The sequence below is a fragment of the Suillus paluster genome, assembly GCF_016628075.1.
Source record: "Suillus paluster strain FC165 chromosome Unknown EDB91scaffold_4, whole genome shotgun sequence".
Classification (NCBI taxonomy): Eukaryota; Fungi; Basidiomycota; class Agaricomycetes; order Boletales; family Suillaceae; genus Suillus; species Suillus paluster.
Window position 1 is genome coordinate 44,231 of NW_024537564.1, and position 20,671 is coordinate 64,901.

At 48.2% G+C, this 20,671-nt stretch overlaps 5 protein-coding genes across 5 annotated transcripts; 3 read left to right on the forward strand and 2 right to left on the reverse strand.

Annotated features, from left to right (window-relative positions):
* Positions 1-721: 721 nt before the first annotated feature.
* Positions 722-3,004, forward strand: EDB91DRAFT_1243065 (amidase; the record flags this gene model as incomplete). The annotated part of the gene is made up of 14 exons (XM_041322241.1): positions 722-761; positions 814-905; positions 959-1,080; positions 1,131-1,198; positions 1,250-1,572; positions 1,619-1,733; positions 1,784-2,043; positions 2,098-2,186; positions 2,243-2,294; positions 2,350-2,369; positions 2,426-2,517; positions 2,567-2,750; positions 2,809-2,890; positions 2,945-3,004. The coding sequence occupies 14 exons, from the start codon at positions 722-724 to the stop codon at positions 3,002-3,004; spliced, it is 1,599 nt and encodes a 532-aa protein (XP_041182380.1).
* Positions 3,005-4,359: 1,355 nt separating this feature from the next.
* On the reverse strand, positions 4,360-5,274 carry EDB91DRAFT_509476 (uncharacterized protein). The gene is made up of 3 exons (XM_041327522.1): positions 4,940-5,274; positions 4,670-4,876; positions 4,360-4,622 (listed from the first exon to the last, which is right to left on the reverse strand). Exons 1-3 carry the CDS (start codon positions 5,108-5,110, stop codon positions 4,536-4,538), a joined length of 465 nt encoding a protein of 154 aa, XP_041182381.1. The 5' UTR covers positions 5,111-5,274; the 3' UTR covers positions 4,360-4,535.
* Positions 5,275-5,865: 591 nt separating this feature from the next.
* Positions 5,866-7,309, forward strand: EDB91DRAFT_1077731 (uncharacterized protein; the record flags this gene model as incomplete). The annotated part of the gene is made up of 6 exons (XM_041314949.1): positions 5,866-6,066; positions 6,360-6,442; positions 6,590-6,640; positions 6,803-6,869; positions 6,911-6,950; positions 6,993-7,309. The coding sequence occupies 6 exons, from the start codon at positions 5,866-5,868 to the stop codon at positions 7,307-7,309; spliced, it is 759 nt and encodes a 252-aa protein (XP_041182382.1).
* Positions 7,310-8,029: 720 nt separating this feature from the next.
* EDB91DRAFT_509544 (arginine biosynthesis bifunctional protein ArgJ beta chain) lies at positions 8,030-10,198 on the reverse strand. Its single transcript, XM_041327523.1, has 4 exons — positions 8,841-10,198; positions 8,700-8,791; positions 8,394-8,640; positions 8,030-8,343 (listed from the first exon to the last, which is right to left on the reverse strand). Exons 1-4 carry the CDS (start codon positions 9,858-9,860, stop codon positions 8,308-8,310), a joined length of 1,395 nt encoding a protein of 464 aa, XP_041182383.1. The 5' UTR covers positions 9,861-10,198; the 3' UTR covers positions 8,030-8,307.
* Positions 10,083-11,121, forward strand: EDB91DRAFT_1101673 (ribosomal protein L35A). The gene is made up of 5 exons (XM_041317263.1): positions 10,083-10,380; positions 10,545-10,668; positions 10,723-10,787; positions 10,851-10,944; positions 10,999-11,121. Exons 1-5 carry the CDS (start codon positions 10,367-10,369, stop codon positions 11,020-11,022), a joined length of 321 nt encoding a protein of 106 aa, XP_041182384.1. The 5' UTR covers positions 10,083-10,366; the 3' UTR covers positions 11,023-11,121.
* Positions 11,122-20,671: the final 9,550 nt, after the last annotated feature.

Consider the following 20,671-nt stretch of genomic DNA (forward strand, 5'->3'; position numbering starts at 1 on the left):
GAGACGTGGGTGCTCACTCGCTCTGGCGAACAGCGATCTCCAATATTTGCGAATTAATATCCATATTTTCTTCTTTTGGTCATACATATTATTGTTGTTGTTGTTAACTAAGGCACTTTACCGGTCAGTTGTGGTTTCTGGAACTTTGACTCAGGTGAGAAATACTTACAACTCCTTGAATTGATCAACTCTTGCATCGTCAACTCCTCTCCCATATGACCTGACACAGTCCGTAGTCCGCGGAAGGGTGCCTTCGAGAACACAAATTCATCGGTAGTAAGGAGTTCCGAAAGATCCTTTATTTCTGTATTCAGAATTTCAAGTGAGGGCTTCGGCATACCGTTAAGCCTTGGACGTAGGTCCCTGGTCACGAGGAGAGTAAACGTCCTCATTGCGCTGGAGATAACATCACACAACTCTTATCTGGATGTCAGTAGCACACGACACCTCCGATGATGATAATTGTGCCAAGTGAGTACCGTGTCTCATGCCGACCACATGCTCATGTACGTGCAGAATAATACTCACCTTATCACGTATGCCGTAGTATGCTGACAATGACAGTTCTTCGCCTTTATGCCCTGAAGCTCGACGATAGTATATAGCATGGTGCTCCATAAGCAATTCTGCGGGTAGAAAAAAATCACATCCTCCAACTAACGCGATGTTTGTGATCAGGCTCAGTTTAGTGCTCTCGACGCTGTTGTCGGTGGGTACCATGATGTCAGCCTGCGTCACGCACGGAATCAGTCCCAAGAACGGTACGCCATGACTCGCGAGTTTCAATCTTCAATGACTAAGTAGTTGGCTTAGGCCAGCCTCTGCCGGATTTATTGTACGCGACCATTGATGATCTCCAATCCGGTCTTGCGGCCGGCACATTCACTAGTGTGGATCTTGTAAAGGTAAGGGCATTTGTGCGTTTCTTTCCGTCCATTTTCACCCGCTGTTATCAAAGGCATACTTGGCTCGTATCGACGAGGTCAACCCTGTTTTGCATGCGGTTATTGAGACCAACCCCGATGCTATTTCTATTGCAGCATCCCTAGACGCTGAAAGAGCGAATGGATCCACGAAAGGGTATTTTTCCTTTCTCCGATCTGCATTTTCCTCGCTCTGATCGTTTATAGAATGTTGCATGGTATTCCAATATGCATCAAGGACAACATTGCGACACTGGATAAGATGAATAACACCGGTTTGTGATCATTATTGAATCTGTCGTGTTATTCGGCTCAATAACTTGTAGCCGGCTCGTTTGCCCTCCTCGGTGCGATCCCACCAAGCGATTCTACGATTGCGGCGAGGCTCAGAGCTGCGGGAGCCATCATCATCGGGAAGTGCAATCTCTCTCAATGGGCCAATTACCGTTCTTCAAACTCGACGAATGGCTGGACGTCTCGCGGTGGCCAGACCATGGGCGCTTACTACCCGATGCAGGACCCGTCTGGTTCTAGCAGCGGTCCTGGTGTTGTTTCGTCCATTGGTTTGGCCGCTGCTGCTATTGGGACGGAGACCTCTGGTTCTATCATCTCTCCTGCGAGCAGAAATAGTCTAACTGGAATTAAGCCTGTATGTCCACGGGATCTGCGGATTTATACACACTCAATTGTTTCAGTCTGTCGGGTTGACCAGCAGATACCTCGTAGTCCCGATCTCGCAGACTCAAGATACCATCGGTCCCATGACACGAACGATGGTGGATGCAGCATACATCCTCTCCGTGATCGCAGGTACGTCTGTCTGGTGTAGTCGTCGCACCTCAGACTAAAAATTCCATCAGGACAGGACTCTCACGACAACTATACATCTGCTATTCCATTCGAAACCGTTCCCAATTACGCGGCCGAGTGTAACAGCAAAGGTCTGCGAGGTGCCAAGATTGGCATCCCACGCAACGCCATCACGGTGTCTTCAACCAATGGCCCTGAAATCACAGCATTTAATGCATCAATCAACATTTTCAAGCAACTTGGTGCTACGATAGTGGATAATGCTGATTTCCCGGACCTTGCTGGATACATGAACTTTACTGGGGCGAGTGTAAGGTCTTCACGCAATTGTAGCCTTTGATAACTAACAGCGCTTCTCACTTAGTACACCTCGTCCCCGGTTGTCGGTGCTGATTTTGTCGCTGATGTTGCAAACTACTTCAACGAAATGACGACCAACCCCAACGGCATCAAGTGTGTTGCCAGATCGTCGATCGCTTTTCCTCGCTAATTGATATGCTGCCTATCAGAAACATCCATCAGCTCATCAACTTCACGGAGACATATGCCCCAGAGGACTACGTACGTTGCTTTGACTGACAGTTAGATATTTATTAACTCAGTTTATCTCGGACAGCCCGACCGTAACGTTGCAAGGTGAGTTAGCTCACCGTAATAGGACGGATATTCTTTAACCCTTCAAATCGCTTCAGCTGGGTTAATGCTGCAAGTCTCAATGTCACAATGGGAGATGCCAACTATTATGCTGCGCTACTTCAACAATATTATTACGGATCCAACGCCAGTGAGTTCTAGCGATTGATGTCGTCTACATTGCATGACAACACACGCAGCAATCCTCGGTGCTTTGGAAAAATACGACCTTGATGCTCTGATTATTCCAAGCTCAATGTCACCAGGTTATGCTGCCATTGCTGGCTACCCCATCGTTACCGTCCCACTTGGCTACTACCCCGCCACTACGAACGTAACCTACAACGCGCGCGGCACACTGGTGTCTCTGGGGCCAAACTTCCCGTACGGCGTGATGTTCTCTACGTACAAGTCGAGTGCTTATTTCTCTGTTTTATTTTAGCTTTGGTCTGTCATTCTATGGTAGGCGGTTCAGCGAGGCCAGCCTGGTCAAGTATGCTTGCGCTTTCGAGTCCGCTACTCAGGTATGTCCTGTACTGTTTGTTGCCACTCGGAGTTGACTAGCAGTCTCTTGTTAGTACCGCCAATTGCGGAACCCCTACGTCATCCCCAACATTCAGCTTATCGATGTGATGTAAACGTCCATTGGGTGACATGCGGTTTCTTCCGTCCTTTAGAATTTGCTGCTGTAAGTATATTAACGAAATAGAATGATTATTATAAGTTCCTGTGGCCCACAGCTGCAACGTCAGGGATACGTACTGATGACTCGTGCTGGGTACTCGGACCGAATGGATGCATCGCATCGTTATCAACTGTTCAGATGGAACTCACGGATGGCCTTTTGCTAGATCTGATCATTTGTCGCTGCTAAATATCGGATACCCAAAGCGGCGGGTTGTGTTGGCTGGATCAGATTCACACCGATGTGATAAGCCCAAGGTCAATGAAGTGTAATACCCGGCAAAGCCAGCGGTGCACCTTCATCATATCATAAGAGGCAGAGTAGGGGTGATATGGATCAATATATTTAGTCCGAATCATGCACTTCGGACACGCGCGATACTACTGCCTTTCAGTTACTTGGCTGAAGGCGCCTGCAATCAATCGATAACCCCACGGGTGTGTATTAGTGCGGCTCGTCGTGCACAGGAGGTCCTATGACATACCACTAAGCCGGCATCTTACAAGCTGTGCTTGCTTCTATAGAATGATCTTAAACACTCCACCAACTCCCTGAGGTATCGAAGCGAGGCTCGGTACCGGTGAATTATGTAGTCGAGGCATTACGGTAATTTGCATACCATCCTCGTTTGGCCCGCGTAGCGACTGCGACCCATTTGTTGAGGGAAACATACAGTACAAGCCAAAATTCTACATTAATATACGTACGTAAGTAACCTCAATTATGTATTTACAACTACAGTGGACTCAGTCGTCTCAAAAATCCGGCCGTCTTCGCACTGAAAACATATTGCATCTTGGAAACACTCCCAGGACGGTGCAGGACATCAGGAGTATATTGAGGACAGATCATGTACCCCAAGTTGAGCTTCCAATGCTGTAAGTGCTTCTACTTCAGATAGAGAAATCACAGCGTTCTTAAAGAGCCTGCCTGTGCGCATGGAAACCTTTGTTCTGTAGATGCGGAGTGGCGTGGACAATTCATAGTGTTCAACAGATCGTCTCTTCTTGGACCAGATGCAGATTGTAATGCGCTGATTCCATCAATGACATTGGCAAGATGCTGATGGCTCATCTACAGCAAGTGGGGCCAATATTAGTACTGGGGATTGATGTGAATCAGTGTCACTGTAGGTGCAGTTGGAGTATGTATCCACACACTCACAGATTTTCAGAAGTGTAGGGTCTCGGATTTGAAGGCGAGAATGTGTCACACCTAGAAGCAGATACACCCGAACTTGTCTGAAGCTGCTGCGCACGGCATCACGAAAGGCCATCATAGTTCCACGAACAAACCCCCTCATTGCTGTGTGTAAATTTCTCCGGACGCAACACGGCTTGCGCCCGAACTCTGTAATGAATCAATAGCTGGCAGGAGACCATAATGATCTTCACATTGAGTTCTGTAGATCCCCGGTCTCATCACGCGGTGACCATCAAAAGCACCGCTACAGCATAATGACATTGCTGATAGTATATCCGAGATCAAATCGACATCTGTAAATCCCATACACACCCCCAACAGCGATTAGAAATCCATCGATATGAAACACATCCAACAAACACAGCAGTCTGGACGAGATCAGCCCCTCCTTCCAAAGAGAAAAGAAAGAACCTACATAGCCAAAGTCACGCGTCCAATATTGGGCGCTCTCGCCGCCCAGGGCGAGAACCTTAATTTCAAAGTCTTCTTCGCTCAAGATCCCCTTTACGCGCACCAGAACAGGGGATGGAGTACTGCTATCTGCGGGAATGAACATGACATTCACGTGGTAGGGGTCGATGGGCGCGGAGAGTGGAACAGAACTAGACGGATACGGCCCCAGCTGAAGCAGTGTTTCGCCGTAATTAGTGGGAAATTGCGATCAAGTAAGTATGAACTGGCGTACTTGGCATCTTCGCCGTATGATACGGTTTTCACCGGTGCTGATGTACTGATCATTGATGCGACATGATGAGCATCGGTAAATCTCGGGGCTCCCTGCACGGGTTAGAGATACCCAACAGATAACGACCCACCTCGATAGGTACCGTGACAAATTTGGTTGCACCTTCACCATCGTGAACCACGTGTTGAGCAAGCCGTCAGGATAAAAACCAGTAGCGTAGCATGAAGCTGGTCAGGGTTAGTGGGAGGACCAATGTCGGGATGTATCATGCCGGCGTCTTTGTCCATCCAGCCATACGGAGCGTCTGTCGCCCAGGCTGAAAGTCCGAGCACGGAGTTTTGGGAAAATGTCAGTGGTCATGAAAGCCTTCGTCGCACATTTCCAAGCCACGAAATCTAAACCTAGACCCGGAGGTACAAGAGAGAAATCACCAGAGAGAATCTCGGAAATGGGAAGGTTTTGACAGATCACACCTGTTGACATTTACAAACTACTAAAGTTCAACACGCACCCTCAACCCGGCACGAGTGAAAGATCAAACCGTTGATTGACGAAGTAGGACGCGGAATGCTTTGTGAAGATGTTGGCGGTGTTACGATGAGTAAAGACCAAGATCTAGTAGGCAAGGTGCCGGCTTCGACGTGCTCCCTGATGAAATGATAGCGCAGATAAATATGCTTGGTGCGGGTGTGATCTGCGGCTTCGGTGGAGAGAGCAGTGGTGCTAGCATTGTCAGGACCCAGCGGAGAGCTTGAGTGGGAGTGTTGAAGCGGAATCTTCAAGCAGTCACAGAAGGACTTGATCCAAAGCCCATCTTGAATAGTGCCCCATAGTATAGAAGTACTAGTATGCATATCCCGTCAGCGTTGTAGCCCAATCCGCATCACTAAACTGTGGACAGTGGTTTCAACATTTTGACCGCCATAATGAACGCGGTGAGCCTGAGAGAGCTCCAGCAAGTTACTGTAAGAAACGCTTTGCAGCTGTGTAGTCAACACGCAGCTCGAGTAACCCGCAAAGAGCAGAAACATGCAAAATCACGTTGCGTTTTATTTCATAGTTCTTTCACCTGCATCTTCGACTTGTCACTCGCTAGCTTTGCGCTAGTCTATGATGGACTGTTCAAAGTACGTGGACACTACGATATTAATCCACTGACTTGGAGATCTCGCTTCGCAAGGTCTTTGCTGGCAGCACCCGACCCTAGAAGTGCTGAACTCGCTTAGGCATTCTGAATCGCTATTAGAATGAGAACGTTTCACCGTGTAGCGTTTCGAGATGAAGTGTAAGTATGGCAATGGTATTGCTATACTTACAGTTGGATGAAATCAGGTTAGTAGGTTTTGAGCTGCTATATAGGATGGTCAATTCCAAAGAATTTGTGACATTCTTCAGCTACTAGCGCCATGTTTGTGATCAGGCTCAGTTTGGTGCTCTCGACGTTGCTGTCGGTGGGTTCCAGGACATCAGCCTGGCTCACATACGGTACCAGTCCCAGGAACGGTACGCCATGACTTGTGAGTTTCTATCTCCAACAACTAAATATGTAGTAGCTGGCTTACTGCACTGGTGTCTCAGGGACCAAATTTCCCGTGAGGCGTGATGTTCTCTACGTACAAACCGTGCACTTGTTTCTTTATTTTATTTTAGCTTTGGCCTGTCGTTCCTTGGCAAGCGGTTCAGTGAGGAAAGCCTGATCAAGTATGCTTGTGCTTTCGAGTCCGCTACTCGTGTATGTCCTGTGCTGTTTTCTTGCCACTCGGAGCTGACCGGTAGTCTCTTACTAGTACCGCCAGTTGCAGAACCCCTACATTGTCAGTTCATCGATGTGATGTAAACGTCCATGGCTATCTGACAATGCAGGTTCTTCCGTTGTTTGGAATTTGGTGCTGTAGTATATGAACGAAATAGAAAGATGAAGTTCCCGAAGGTATGTAACGCGTCGGCTTCCATATGATCTTAATATTTTAGATTAGTTTATTGTCCGTTGGCACGAATCCCTATCTAGACAGTACATACAGTGTTTATGATGCCTTGTATTGAGTATATAAAGTATCCTCGGTGTTCGACGATGCGTTTGTCAAGGCCTCAAGCGCAAGACGGTTAAAGGCGATAAGATGGATGAATCAACGGCGTTCTCGGTTTAGGGCTCTGTCTGGCGATGGCGTGACATCCCCAAACACGCTCTCTAGACGACGGGTGCGTGCGATGAATCTTAGAAGTGCTTTAATGCCCGTTGAATCCGAGTTTAAGAGGAACTGCTATGGTGAAGTGGTGGACGGATTCGTTGCGGTCATTGCAGGCTGGGGCTTTTGCTATGTGATGGAGGTATTTGTTCAGCGGAGCGTGGCCAGAGCAGAGCAGAACTGAAAGATGAGGCTTGCTTGTTTGCGGGAGAACATGGATACGAGTTCGGAGTAACGCTTGGAGGGGATACATTTGTTGAGGGAAACGTACCATACGAGCCAAGAGTCTGTGATCACAGTGGCATCAATGATATATGTGAAACTATGGGAGGCGATGGCGAGTGCAGTCCGATTCTCATGGACTCAGCTGTCTCAGCATCGACTGATCGACTCTTCTTCGCATTGAAAACATTGCATTTTGGAACCCTCCCAGAACGGTACACAGGAGTGTATCGAGGACAGATCATGAACCCTTGAGTTCCCAATGCTGTAAGTGCTTCTACTTCAGCCTCTGATAAAAATCACAGCGTTCTTGAAGAGCCTGTGTCCTGTGCGCATGGAAACCTTTGTTCATTTCCCTCTGCAGATGCGGAGTGGCGTGGACAATTCAGTGTTCAACAGATTGTCCCTTCTTGGACAAGATACAGATCGCAGTGCGCTGAGCCCATCAAGACCTGGGCCAAATGCTGATTGCCCACTAATCTACAACAAGTGAAGACCTATGGGCTGGTATCGGAGGTTTTATGTAAATCCAGTGTCACTGTTAGTTGCATTAGGTAGGGTTTCATAGATCTGAAGGCGAGTATACTTGTATAAACACATATGCCCGTACTTGTCTGAAGCTGCTACGCACAGCATCATGAAGGGCCATCGTAGGTCCACCGACAAACCCCCCTCGTCGAGATATCTTTCTGGGTGTAAGTTTCTCCAGACGCAACACGGCATGCGCCCTAACCTCCCATGAATTAAGGGCTGGCAGGCACCATAATGATCTTCACACAAAAATGTTCTCTGTATATCCCTGGTATGATCGCGCGGTGACCATCAAAGGCACGGCCGCAGGTTAATGACACTGTTGATAGTATATCCGAAATCAAATCGACATCTGTAAATCCGATACCCCCAACAGCAATTAGAAATCCATTGATATCCGACAAATACAGCAGACAATTCGTTCAACATTCAACTCCTGTAATCTCCGTTGATCCGCACGTACTCCTATAGTTACAGATCAGCGCCTCGTTCTAAAGAGAAAACAAAGACCTCACATAGCTGAAGTCGCACGTCCAATATTGGGCGCTTTCACTGCCGAGGCCGAGATCTACCTTGATTTCAAAGTCTTCTTCGCTCAAGATCTCCTTTGCGCGCACTTCATCCACTAGCTCGGGCTCACCACGCACTAGAACAGGGAGCGGAGTACTGCCGTCTGCGGGAACGAAAGTGACGTTCACGCGGTAGGGGTCGATGGGCGTGGAGAGTGGGACAGAGCCAGTTGCTGCAAGGATACGGCCCCAGCTGAAGCAGCGTTTGGTTGCAATCAGTGATAAACCACGATCGAATGTGAACTGGCGTACTTGGCATCTTCGCCGTACAATGCGGTCTTCACTAATGCTGATGTACTGATCTTTGATGCGACGCGATGGGCATCAGTAAATGTTGGTGCTCCCTGCACGGATTAGGCCGATGAAATAGATGGATAACCCGGGACAACTCACCTCGACAGAAACCGTGACAAATTTGGTTGCGCCTTCACCATCGCGAACCACGAGTTGAGCCAGCTCAGCAGCGAATGACGTGAGTTCATCACGGAATGCCGGGAACAGAGGATCGTGCTCCTCGATCTCCTTGGTCTCTCCAGCAGCAGCACCGTTAGCGAGAACAACGATAGTATCATTCGTGGACATGTCTCCATCCACACTGATAGAGTTGAAGGAACGGTCAACTGCATGCGTGAGCGCAGACTGGAGGGCTTGCGGGGAAACAGCGGCATCCGTCAGGATACAACCCAGTAGCGTAGCGTGAAGTTGGCCAGATCTAGTAGGAGGACCCATGTCAGGATGGATCATGCCGGCGCCCTTGTCCATGCCAGCCATACGGAACGTCTGTCCGCCCAGGCTGAAAGTCCGAGCACGGAGTTTTGGGAAAGTGTCAGTGGTCATGAAGGCCTTCGCCGCACGTTCCCAAGCTGCGAAATCTGAACCTAGACTTGGAGGTACAAGAGAGGAAATGCCGGAGAGAATCTTGGAAATGGGAAGGTTTTGGCCGATCACACCTGTTGACATTACGAGTGTATCATTGACATCTCCACTAGCCTGCATTTTTGGGAGAAGGGCATCGGTGGCTTTGACCGTGGCCCAAGCATCTTCCATGCCCTGCTTGCCAGTCACTGCATTTGCGCATCCGCTGTTAGTCACGATGGCTCGGGCACGACCGGCACATTTTTCAAGCACATCCTGGCTGACGAGGACCGGGGCAGCCTTAAACGCGTTACGAGTGAAGCACGCTGCTGCGGAAGCAGGTTTTGGAGAGGTTGAAAGTATAACTGTAAGGTCAAGGACAGATGGGTTTTTTTTCACGCCGCAATGTACACCAGTAAGGCTGTAGCCATGCGGGAAGGAAGTATCCGGGATTTGGACGTGATGGCGCGTTTTGGAGGGTGCAGGTTTGGATACGAAAGTTGGAGATGAAGATGTAGAAGAAAAGCGCCTCCAAACTGAAGGGCCGCAACGGTTCATTTGGCAGAGTGAAGGTTTGGTCTAAGCTGTGGTATTCGGGAGACCTGGTTTATAAGTCAGAGTCTTGACTGCTAAGGCCATTTAAATTTCATGTTCGGCGGACAAGTAGCATGGCCATCGTGGGGCTGAGAAGTCATCGAATGGCGAAGATCCCGCATAGACACATGGACGAAAGGTTTTTTTAAAAAGGATGTAGTTTCATTCTGGGGTGACGCAACGCTATCGTAGAATAATTCTACAGTCAGCTGCTTATACAAAGCGAACGAAAGCTTCAATATCCCATCGCTCCGTTACTCGACAACATCTCGTAGGACGTCGTCGAGTGCAGCACTATGTCTGCAACGATGGGTAACTAATAATACCGTGAGGTATTTGACGACTCCTTATATACTCATCAAGTGTGACAGGTTGTAACATGTTACTACACTGTGACGTTGTCACGCTTCTGTGTTATCCATCCTCAAGCTCAACGACCTCGACACGGCGGAAGATTTTTAGACGGTAAAATGGGCTCAACAAGGTCAGTGTCTGCTCGCCTTACTTCGCTACGTCGTATCTGCATACTCCGCTGGTGAAGAGCTTAGTGAATGGGTTGGAATGCGATGGATGGGTTGGATGTGATCTGGATGAAGTGCTTCTCAGTGCAAGATCAAGACTTTACTCATGCTTCCTCCTAATGCACAGACTCTACTGCAAGGGACGCGTCCTCGGCCACAAACGCGCTAAACGCAACACCCGCCCCAACACCTCCCTCATCCAAATCGAGGGTGTCGCAACAAAGGAGGATGCCCAGTTCTATCTCGGCAAGGTACGCATTCATGCCCCTTTTCCATATCCAAAATCAACTCAGTGGTGCGTACAGCGTGTAGCATACGTCTACAAAGCCAAGAGGGAGATCCAGGGCTCGAAGATCCGTGTGATTTGGGGGTACGTCCGGCCATTCTTGTATCACTAGTGCAGTCAGTCTCATAACTCTGTTTGTACTCGCAGCCGTGTCACCCGTCCGCATGGTAACTCTGGCGTCGTCAAATCAAAATTCAGATCCAACCTTCCTCCGCGCGCATTCGGTGAAAGCGTCCGTGTTGTGCGTCCGCTCGTTTTCTCCTTCGACTGTTATATTGACCCACCTGCGTGGTAGATGCTGTACCCCTCGACGGTTTGATTGTACCTCCCTCTTACCTGCTTCGCATTCTACGTATTCATATTGCGTATGTCATGTCATATGAACCGCATGCACCCTTATAAAACGCATACAAAGACCTATCTATTGGAGTGATAAGTTATGAACTGATTATGGCTAGTCATGTTGTTTCTACTACTAATCTACGGCATCGAAGGTCAGGTCATTAAACGTAGGTGAGTTCAATTTGTTGCATGGTGGGTTCCTATGATCTAGTTGTAACCTGCGGCAGAAATCCGGCGCATGATCCAACCATGTATGACAACGACCTCGATAATTCATATCATCAACGCTGAGTAGCGGTATTTGCAGGTCTAGCGAAGTGCCAAGCACATCATACGTCTCAGATGATAGCTTCATTTGAACAGTACAATAGAGATTGTTGACGTCGGCCTCGGCACGGCCGTCGCAAGATACCGCACACTTTATATTGGCGTTGAAGCTGGTGTCTGCAAGATCTGTGCATGTTGAGGTTCATTGATGCTCAACTCGCAGATAGATGCTTCGAAGGCCAAGGTTGTGTTTTGCGATACATTACGCAGGCGCCATATGCGGATGAGGGCGAAGCAAGCTGCCTGTGGACTCTTTTCAACGGTTCGCCGCCAAAAGCATAGGATCTTGGTAGTGGACTCAATCTCACATTTGACAAGGCCCGTGAATCCTTCGTATGTTAGGTACGTATTGAAGATGTCTATCGAGACACCGAAAACGAGAGTGGATGTGAATACGGAGACAGTGACAATACCGGGAAATAATGCATCCCGGAATCTGTCACATCTTTTCACTGGAACAGAAAGGGATGCGAAACTGTAATACCAGGGACATCCATTTTTTTGGAATCGGTACACACGCAAATTCAGGGAATACCTGACTCCAGGAAACAATGCTCCACTCGCAGGTAGATGCTTCACAGAAATGGAAGAATCTGTCACATCTTCACTGTCACTGTCAGGATGACATGATTAATTGTGGCCCTTCAAGCCATCGACCATGACGTGTGCTGGTATGTTGTCATGTCGCATTGGGAGTTGTCAATTTTACTTTAACTAACATGCCTCAATAGTCCAGAGCATCAATAGACAAAAATGATATTGGGATTCGTCGATTGAGACCCTGATACATTTGTAGAGACAATAATGCCCCGAGGTTGCGGTGGGGTGGAGCCAGGAGGAGTCCGAGAAAACAACTAGGCAACAACTGTTGTCTAATAAATTCATCACCTCCGGTTTCAATTTAACCTACACGGTGTTACACTTGATGGCAGAAAAGGCACATAGAGAAAAGAAAAATTAAAATAACGGACTTTAGTAGCTGATGGAAAGGAGGCATCGAAAGGCGTGTTGCCGGCACATAACACACAGTCGATTGAGTACTAACGCCGTTAGCTTGCGGGTATTTGGACCGAGGGTAACATTAATGATTTGAGGAGGCGACCTGGAGAGTGTTGCACAGTAATAGGCACTCAGTCCGACAAACCCAAGGACATTCAAGTCGGCAACGGGTTCCTGGTATGCAGTTAGTTCGAATTAAAAATCTTGATCCGCAAAGCACTCCCCTGGGCACACATTAGCTTGAACAGCGGTAATCATAACAAGGAGCTTCTCAGAATTCGAAGCAGAGTACCGCCCGGTTCTCATGGCTTGGACACCCGCTTAGTATCCACACAAGGGCAGTGCTCAATGATACGTGATGTTCGGTCATTCATGAGTGCACCCAGTTCCATCAGATCGATTCCACAAACTTACAGACAAGCTCGAGACCTTCATGTCGGAGATTTGTTGCTGAGGCATGATGTCCGTATTCCACGGATGATCGCAGTCGCAGTGCTGTTAGTACTAATGTTATCCGACGCCGCTCACCGAGAAACAAACATTCTTCTTGCTGAAAATATGGAAGAGGGTGGGGAAGGAACCTCCGAGACTGGAACGATGCACCACTGAACACTGTTGTGAGGCAAAGAGCGCATAATCATCTCCCCGATCAAGATGGACGGTCTCGATACGGACGTGGAGCGCCTCACCGAAGGTTTGATAAGGCTGCCAGAGCTCTCTGTTGTATTGCACGAGCCGGATTTGGTATGGACAAGCCAAGGACAAGCAGGATCTTGTAGTTTCGAGAAAGGCAACGTCAAACAAATGAGTTGTCAATGGTACAGACGCCTGCCACCCTCCCTTCAGGTTTCAGCCAATCGAGCCGTCTGGCTGTCGACGATCTGAACCTAGTAGTTGCGGGTAGTCAAACTCAACGCACGTTGGAGTTTTTGGTGGTTGCATCCGCTGACTTCGGTAAAAAAAACAAGAACGACCGGATAGAAGCGGTGGGCAAGTCTAGAAAGTGTCGCCATTCCGTCAATAGTGAAACAAACCATTAGTAAATCATTGCACAGTCCCAAAGTGTCAAGTACCGCGTTACGTACCAGGGTTGTGAATAGCTTCTCAGATCCAACTTGTGTGCATGTGGACGTGGAATCGAAGAGTATGTTATCACCCCCTCCTTTCCGTTGCAGTTTCTAAAAAACTTTAACATTAGGTTCACTCCGTATACCATTTTACATCGACCGTCAGCAGTTCTTCCGGTCAGTGTTTCTTAAAGTAGGCCATTTGGCAATCGGATCAAGTACTACTGCATACACTTAGTGTCATCAGCACAGGTTCTACAGCCTAGCTGCTTTAGAACCTCACTAGGACTCCAGGAGGCTCCAAAAGAAAAGATCCCGCATTTTCTGGGTTATTAAGTAGGTGAGCGACTCATTTGGGACGCTGCGGCTGCCCGTATGATGACAGTCTGGGCGTCTGATGAGTGGTTATCAATGTCTGTGAAGCAGCATAAAAGCTCACAGCGTACTCACCTAACAAGATATCCACAGTCTCCATATCCAGCTCCACCCTCGAGAAAATAGTGCAGCTAGCCTCATTCCAGGCGCCGCATCAGGTGTCGAGAACGTGTAATCGCAGTCGCTGTTTTCGCACACCGACGCACATTTGGGTCCGAGACTACATCAAGTTATTAATTTGATCTTTCCACGTACTCGTTTTACAACGTGGATAGAACACAAGCGGTGTTCTGGGAGTGGAAAGCAAGAGCGATCAGCTTCAGCCAAAAAGGGATTTGTTTGGCTTTCCCCTTGCGGGACACCCCGATCACTGGTACGCGGTGAAGTGTATGAACGATGAACGTTGACGATATTATGTTGATCGACGCTATACTCGAAGACTTTGACATACTCAGAATGATTTGAGATTACTCCTTGGGCGATTGCCGTTTGCAAAATTGGCTCGAGTGCCAAAAAAGGAAAAGTGGTGTAAATCACTTTCGAATTTTTCCTCGACAACGACAAGAGACAAAGTCACTCGGAGAATTAAGACGCAGGGGCATGCAGCAAGAACGGCGTATTTTGACGAAGGGTATGTCAACTGATTGTCGACTCAAACCTCGAGCTACAACACATCAACTTGTCAGAGGACGAAAAATCCAACGTCTCGCTGGAGGAGCCAACAATTTGCAAACAGCTAGTATCTACCCACCTAATGGTGATTTTTCAGATGCTGCTTGACTTGAATGCCCTAGGGCGCAAAGTCTATGCATGAGAGGAGCACTCCGAGTTGATAACTTGTAAGTGATTATCTTTATTCAGAGCCCATGGAATTCTATTTCATAATGATAATTGCCAGCTATCACTGTGCGGGAAGAGAGATTCAGATGGGGATCTGCGGTAGGATGCCAAAGATGAAATGTTTGGTGGGGATGAGAATGTCATCTTCAGAGTTGATGCTCTAGACCGTGTATTCGAAGACGCGAATACGAAGTCATGAAGGTGCGTGTTATGTCTGTTGTTGAACCTCTTTGCTTGTCAGCAGTAAATTACCCACCTAATGGTGATTTGTCAGGTGCTTTTTGGCTTGAGTGTCCTGTGGCGCAAAGTCTAGCATGAGAGGAGCGCTCCGAGTTGATGACTCGTAAGTGATCATCTTTATTCAGAGCCCATGGAATTATATTTCATAATGATAATTGCCAGCTGTTACTGCTTGAAAAGAGAGATCCGAAGAGAAGGTCCATACCTCTGGTCATTGTATGTTATCATGTGAGTCAAAAGGGAGCACTAGCCTCAAGATATGCAAAATAAAACAATATATAGATTAGATCAAGACATGACAGTAACACGACATGAAGAGTCGGTCTGTGAATTGGGTCTGAAATTTGGTTTCCCAAAGATATAAAGGTTCCACTCCCTGCATCGATTCTACAGTTCAACACCCCAAGTAACACACTCTTACCAATCTAGCCACCACGAAGCTCGCTTTGTCTTATGCTTTTTTTGCCATCGCTTTGATACAAATGGCGGCAGCAGCGCCCGTCGTCGACAACAGCCTGGAGCAGAACCTCGAATGTATGTTTCGACGTGTCTTGTAGTATTCGCACCTTCTGACTAGATATGCATCCAGCTCGTCTCATCATATTTTGTGGGCTGAATTCTAACGTGGCTGCAGTAGTATCTGAGTGACATTATCTAATTAGATTTTGTTGACCCCAAATCTGAGGAAGGTAATTCTTCAATGCTGATTTTACTGCCGAGCATTATATTCACATGGTTGATAACGCAGTTGTCGAGGAGCGCGCTGAGCAGAACCTCGAAGGTATGTTGCGACGTGTCTTGTAGTATTTGCGCCCTCTAACTAGATATGCATCTACCTCGTATTCAACCATGTAGGTTGAATTCTAACGTGCCAACGGTAGTATTTGAGTGACACTGTCTAATTAGATGACTTTGCTGAGGACTCCTGATATCGAAGGTAATTCTCCAGTGCTGGCCTTGTTTTCGAACATTCTATTTACCCTGTTCGATTACAGATGTTAATCTCGACTAAAGTAAGTCTTTAGTTTTGGCCCTGGAGTCTCGACTCTTTTTGAATAATCATCGCCACTAACATAAGGACAGAGGCTTGGCGTTGTGGATCCCGGCAGTGAATGGAATTGACTTTTCATAGTCTAAATCAGTTTAGTACCAGTGTTTGTCTTCTTGATTTTAGCTGGCCTGAAGAGTACCATCAGGTAGATCTTGTCCTCTGATCGTTTCGAATGCGTCATCCACGTCTTTGTTCATTGTCTAGGTGTTTTCAACACTGAGCTACATACTTTATTGAACGGCATAGAGTGGCTTAGTCAGGGTTCTCGGGCAATCAATATCGATATCCTTAGTGCTAGTGCTGCCGTGGTCCGGTTCGGTCCGGTTCAGAGCGTCCTGGACGAGAACCGAGAACTGAACCATGGTCCGGTTCTGCAAAATTGTCGAACCCAGAAGCTGGACCATCAAGAACCGTTCTTTGTGGTCCGGTTCGGTTTTTTTCTGGTCCGAACCCGAACCGAACCGTAAAATTTTCGTAAAAATTTTCAAGTGCAAGAAAAACATTGATATGGTACACAGATACAACATTGAGTGGCTAGTCCAACTACACACCAGCCACATGCCCCTCTGCCTCTACTGCCGCTGATGTATGTCCATTCCGATAAGCTGCCTTCATCAACTGTAGTGCGGAGAATGTGGATGGCGCAAGTGCATTGTGGCGCAGAGTGGATGTGATCCCCCCACTGGAGAAAGCACGTTCAGATGGAACGGCACTGCCTTGAATGGGCAGGTAATCACGTGCAACACGAGCGAGGGTTGGATACAGCAGGGAATGTAACTGATCAAGAATGTAAGCCGGGAACTGATAAGTTCAAGGGCTGACCTAGTACTTACACGCCACAACATCATCCATCTCCTCCAATGGTGAAGTGAGATACGAGGAGAGTTCTTGATGAGGGTTGTGCACACAATGATCTGCAGCTTGCCGCGCTATGATAGCATCGCGCATCCAGGATTGACCATACCGAATTGTTGTTGTTGACATGGCCGTTGGCTCTGGGACACACGCTGGGCCTGGAGGCGCTTCATAGTACTTATCAAACTAAGCTCCCTATATTAGAGACTGGCAGGATACTCAAGGTCGAGTAGTACTTACCACAGCTTGAAGACGAGCCCTCCCACTCGCAACCTTGGTCTTAGTCCATCGGCTCTCAACGTACGCTAACTTGTAGTTGGGGTTGAGGACTGTAGCGAAATTAGACAGACATAGACTTGAGGAAAAGATAATAATACTTACCTAGACAGATAAAGTAAATGTCCGAGTCATTAGCCTTCTGGTAGTACTTCTCGACATTATTAAGACCCTTCCTAATGGCGGCCTCAATTGGCGCTAAAAGACGGTATACGTCTAGATAGACAGGACTTGGTAAGTCCCCAGTTGACAGTAAAAGAGACTAGTATTGTATGTACCTAGATAGACAGGACTTGGTAAGTCCTGGGGTACATCAGTAAGGAATGTGTATATAGCTAGACTATGACTTACCCCAGTCGACAGTAAAAGAGACTGGGGAAAAGAGAGAAAACGAGTAACAAATGTATCGTGTGCGGAGTTTCCTAATATGGTAACTGCGGAGAAGGTAGCGTCCGGTTCAAACAAAAGAAATCCAATCTGTACTACTATGTTGACGTTGGCTGATTTCCAACACACCCCCTCAGTCTGGCAACAGAGCTAGTTCCTCTATCATCTTCTGAAAGTTGAGATGTGGAAGTGGATTTCGTGAGTCCGTCGGCGAGCATTTCGGCTGATGGGATGTGTATGAGTTCCAATGTGCCTGTCTTCAACTCAGTTCGCGGACGAAGTGGTAATGGACGTCAATATGCTTCGTGCGGGCGTGGAAACGTGCTTCCTTCGCGAGGCTTATGCATCCGGTGTTGTCGACAAATATCTCTGTACCCGGATCTTTGTCGAACACTCCGATATCGTGCAGCAAGTACCCTAGCCAAATGGCTTGCTTGGATGCATGTGAGAGGGCCATGTATTCTCCTTCGGTCGACGACGCCAGCAATGGTAGCTTGCTTTTTGCTGTTCCATGCAATGACGCGGTCCCCGAGTGTGAAGATGTAGCCCGAGATGGACCGACAGTTGTCAATGTCGCGTGCCCAATCCGAGTCAGCTGTAGCCAGTGAGTACGTCTGCATTCTCGCTGTTCTCACCCAGCGTTAGGCGAAAATCGCGTGTGCCGGCTAGGTAGCACAGGACTCGCAAAGCCGCTTTCCAGTGTGCCTTGCCTGGGTTTGCGCTGAATTGTCCGAGGTGGCTGCTTGCGAATGCGAGGTCAGGGCGTGATACCATGGCTATCCATGTGATTGCCCCAACGAGTTCACGGTAGGGTAACTCTTTCATTTCCGCAGCTTCCTTGTCTGTCTTCAGGCCGTCTGCCTTCGAAAGGACGACACTGGGATCTATTGGCGTCTGTACCGGGTTGCAGTCGTCCATCCGAAAGCGCTTGAGGATGGTATCGATGTATTGTGCTTGGGAGATTGCAACGGAGTGGTTTTTGTGATTGTTGATAAGTGAGAACCCCATGAGCCAGTCTGGATCCTCCTCCTTCATCTCAAACAGCTTGTGCAGCTCGGCACAGGGTCTCAGCGAGTGTCTCCTGGGTATCTGCCACGGTGATGGCATTGTCCACATGCCACGCGATGATTGAGGTACCCGTTTGTGTGTGGCGAGTGTATACTGTGTGGTCAGAGGTACAGCGGGTGAAGCCAGCGGGAAGTCAATCCCTGGTGCATGTGCTTGTTCCACAGGTGCGAGCCTTGCTTGATCCTGTAAAGGCTGAGTAGGAGTTTTGCAACTCTATCAGTGCCATCACTGAAACCTTCGGGTTGTCGCATGTAGATTTCATGGTCGATCTTGCTGTGGAGGAATGCCCCAGTGACATCATCCTGGCCTCGGTACCAGCTGTGGGAGGCTGCGAAGTGTAATATTATGCGGAGAGAGTCGAGTCGGACAGTAGGTGAGAAGGTGTCACTGTAGTCAACTCTGGGGATCTGTGAGTAACCTTGTGCGACAAGTCGTGCCTTGTATCAGGTGATTTCTCCATCAGGGCCGAGCTTTAGGGCATATGTCCACCAGCATCCTATCACCTTTCGACCTTTCGGCTTCTCAACCAGTTCCCAGGTACCTCTCTTCTGCAGCATCTCGAACTCCTCGTGCATTGCCTTCCACCATTGTTCTGCCTCAGCACTGGCAGAAGCAGCTCGGAAGTGTTCTGGAATTCGTTGGCCATATGCCGCAAGGTAGGCAAGCTGAGCAACTTTGCTGACAGTAGTATTCTCGACTGGTGAGGTGTTGGCATCAGTTTTGTGTTGGCGTTGGGCTCGTGCTTCGCGTCTGGTTTTGTGTTCGGCTTTCTCCTTCTCAGACTTGGCTTTCTGGATTTCCACTGCCTGTTTCTTCCACGATGGATGTGCAACACGTTCTGAGCGTTGTGGTTGAGTTTGTATTGTTGGGGGAGTAGCTGGAGCAGGTTCGGGAGATGGAGCTTCGGGAGAACTGACAGTTTCTGTGGGTGCTAGGTCTGATGGTTCTTCAGCAGGGTGCTGGTACTTCGCTACTGGTTGGATTCGAATCTCTGTCTGTCACCCCCTCGATCTGAGCAGGAGTGGGTATAATGGCTGGCGGTTTTGGCACCCCCTTACTCGGAGTAGGGATATTGGGAGGAGGGGTGGGTATGTGTTCATCGTCGGGTTTGCTGAATATTTTCTCATATACTATGACATCACGAGAGGAGATGAACTTCTTCTTGGAGGGAATCCAGACCTTGTAAGCTTTAGAACCTTGTTTGAAACCACAGAGTATGCCATCAATAGAGTGGGCATCAAGCTTCCTTCGGAATTCGGGTGAGACTCGGACATGACAACGAGAGCCGAAGATGCGTAGGGTAGATACATCTGGTTTGCAACCGTGGAAGACTTCATTGGGAGTGATTTTGGAGAGTGCTTTGGTTGGGCTTCGATTCCGAACGTAGCTGGCATATTTGTGTGCTTCTGGCCAGAAGCTCCTCGCCATGTTGGCATCTGTGATCATTGCAAGGGCATGTTCATGCGTGGTTCGGTTGAAGTGTTCGGCAACTCCGTTTTGTTGAGGTGTGCGAGGGGCTGAAAATTCATGTGTGATACCCTTCCATTCAAAATACTCCCTCAATGTTGAATTGATAAATTCACCCCCTCGGTCGGAACGTACTATCTTCACATGGCGTTCTGTGTAGGTCTCGAGTCGTTTGATAAGCGTCTTAATAAGCGCTGGAGTTTGGTCCTTCGACTTCATATACTCCTTCCACCCTTTTCGGCTGTGGTCATCGATGACGGCGAGTGTGTAGGCAAAGCCTAGGATGGAGATATCGAGAGGGCCTTGGAGGTCCATATGGATGCGGTCGAGGATATTTTTCGCTCGACTAGCTTTGGATGGGAAGGGAGCCTGTGGGTGCTTCCCTTTTGCACATCCTTCGCAGGGTAGGAGGTCACCATTGCCTCGGAGATCCATGCCAGTCACGAGATTGTGCTGTGCAATGTAGCGGAGGTTGTCGATGCTGATATGGGCAAAGCGAGCGTGCCATAGGTTCGAGGTTAGGTGCTGTGCAAGCGGAGAAGGCAACATCATATCTGGATGAGGGTGGTGCAATGGCTGCTGCTGATCTCATACAGGTTGTTATTTAGTCTTCCTTCCATTGCGATCTTGCCATTGGGCTTCTTGATGGTAAGTTTACCACCCCGCTTTGTAAT

Excerpts from the sequence above, each read along its gene's own strand:
- EDB91DRAFT_509476 (XM_041327522.1), bottom strand. The coding sequence starts at position 5,110 with ATGGTGAAGGTGCAACCAAATTTGTCACGGTACCTATCGAGGTGGGTC. Across the intron at positions 4,877-4,939 it reads TCATACGGCGAAGATGCCAA|CTGGGGCCGTATCCGTCTAG; the intron begins GTACGCCAGTTC and ends ACACTGCTTCAG. Across the intron at positions 4,623-4,669 it reads GGACGCGTGACTTTGGCTAT|ACTGCTGTGTTTGTTGGATG; the intron begins GTAGGTTCTTTC and ends GATCTCGTCCAG.
- EDB91DRAFT_509544 (XM_041327523.1), bottom strand. The coding sequence starts at position 9,860 with ATGAACCGTTGCGGCCCTTCAGTTTGGAGGCGCTTTTCTTCTACATCT. Across the intron at positions 8,641-8,699 it reads TTGTACGGCGAAGATGCCAA|CTGGGGCCGTATCCTTGCAG; the intron begins GTACGCCAGTTC and ends ACGCTGCTTCAG. Across the intron at positions 8,344-8,393 it reads GGACGTGCGACTTCAGCTAT|GAGTACGTGCGGATCAACGG; the intron begins GTGAGGTCTTTG and ends CTGTAACTATAG.
- EDB91DRAFT_1101673 (XM_041317263.1), top strand. Across the intron at positions 10,669-10,722 it reads CCCAGTTCTATCTCGGCAAG|CGTGTAGCATACGTCTACAA; the intron begins GTACGCATTCAT and ends TGGTGCGTACAG. Across the intron at positions 10,788-10,850 it reads AAGATCCGTGTGATTTGGGG|CCGTGTCACCCGTCCGCATG; the intron begins GTACGTCCGGCC and ends TTGTACTCGCAG.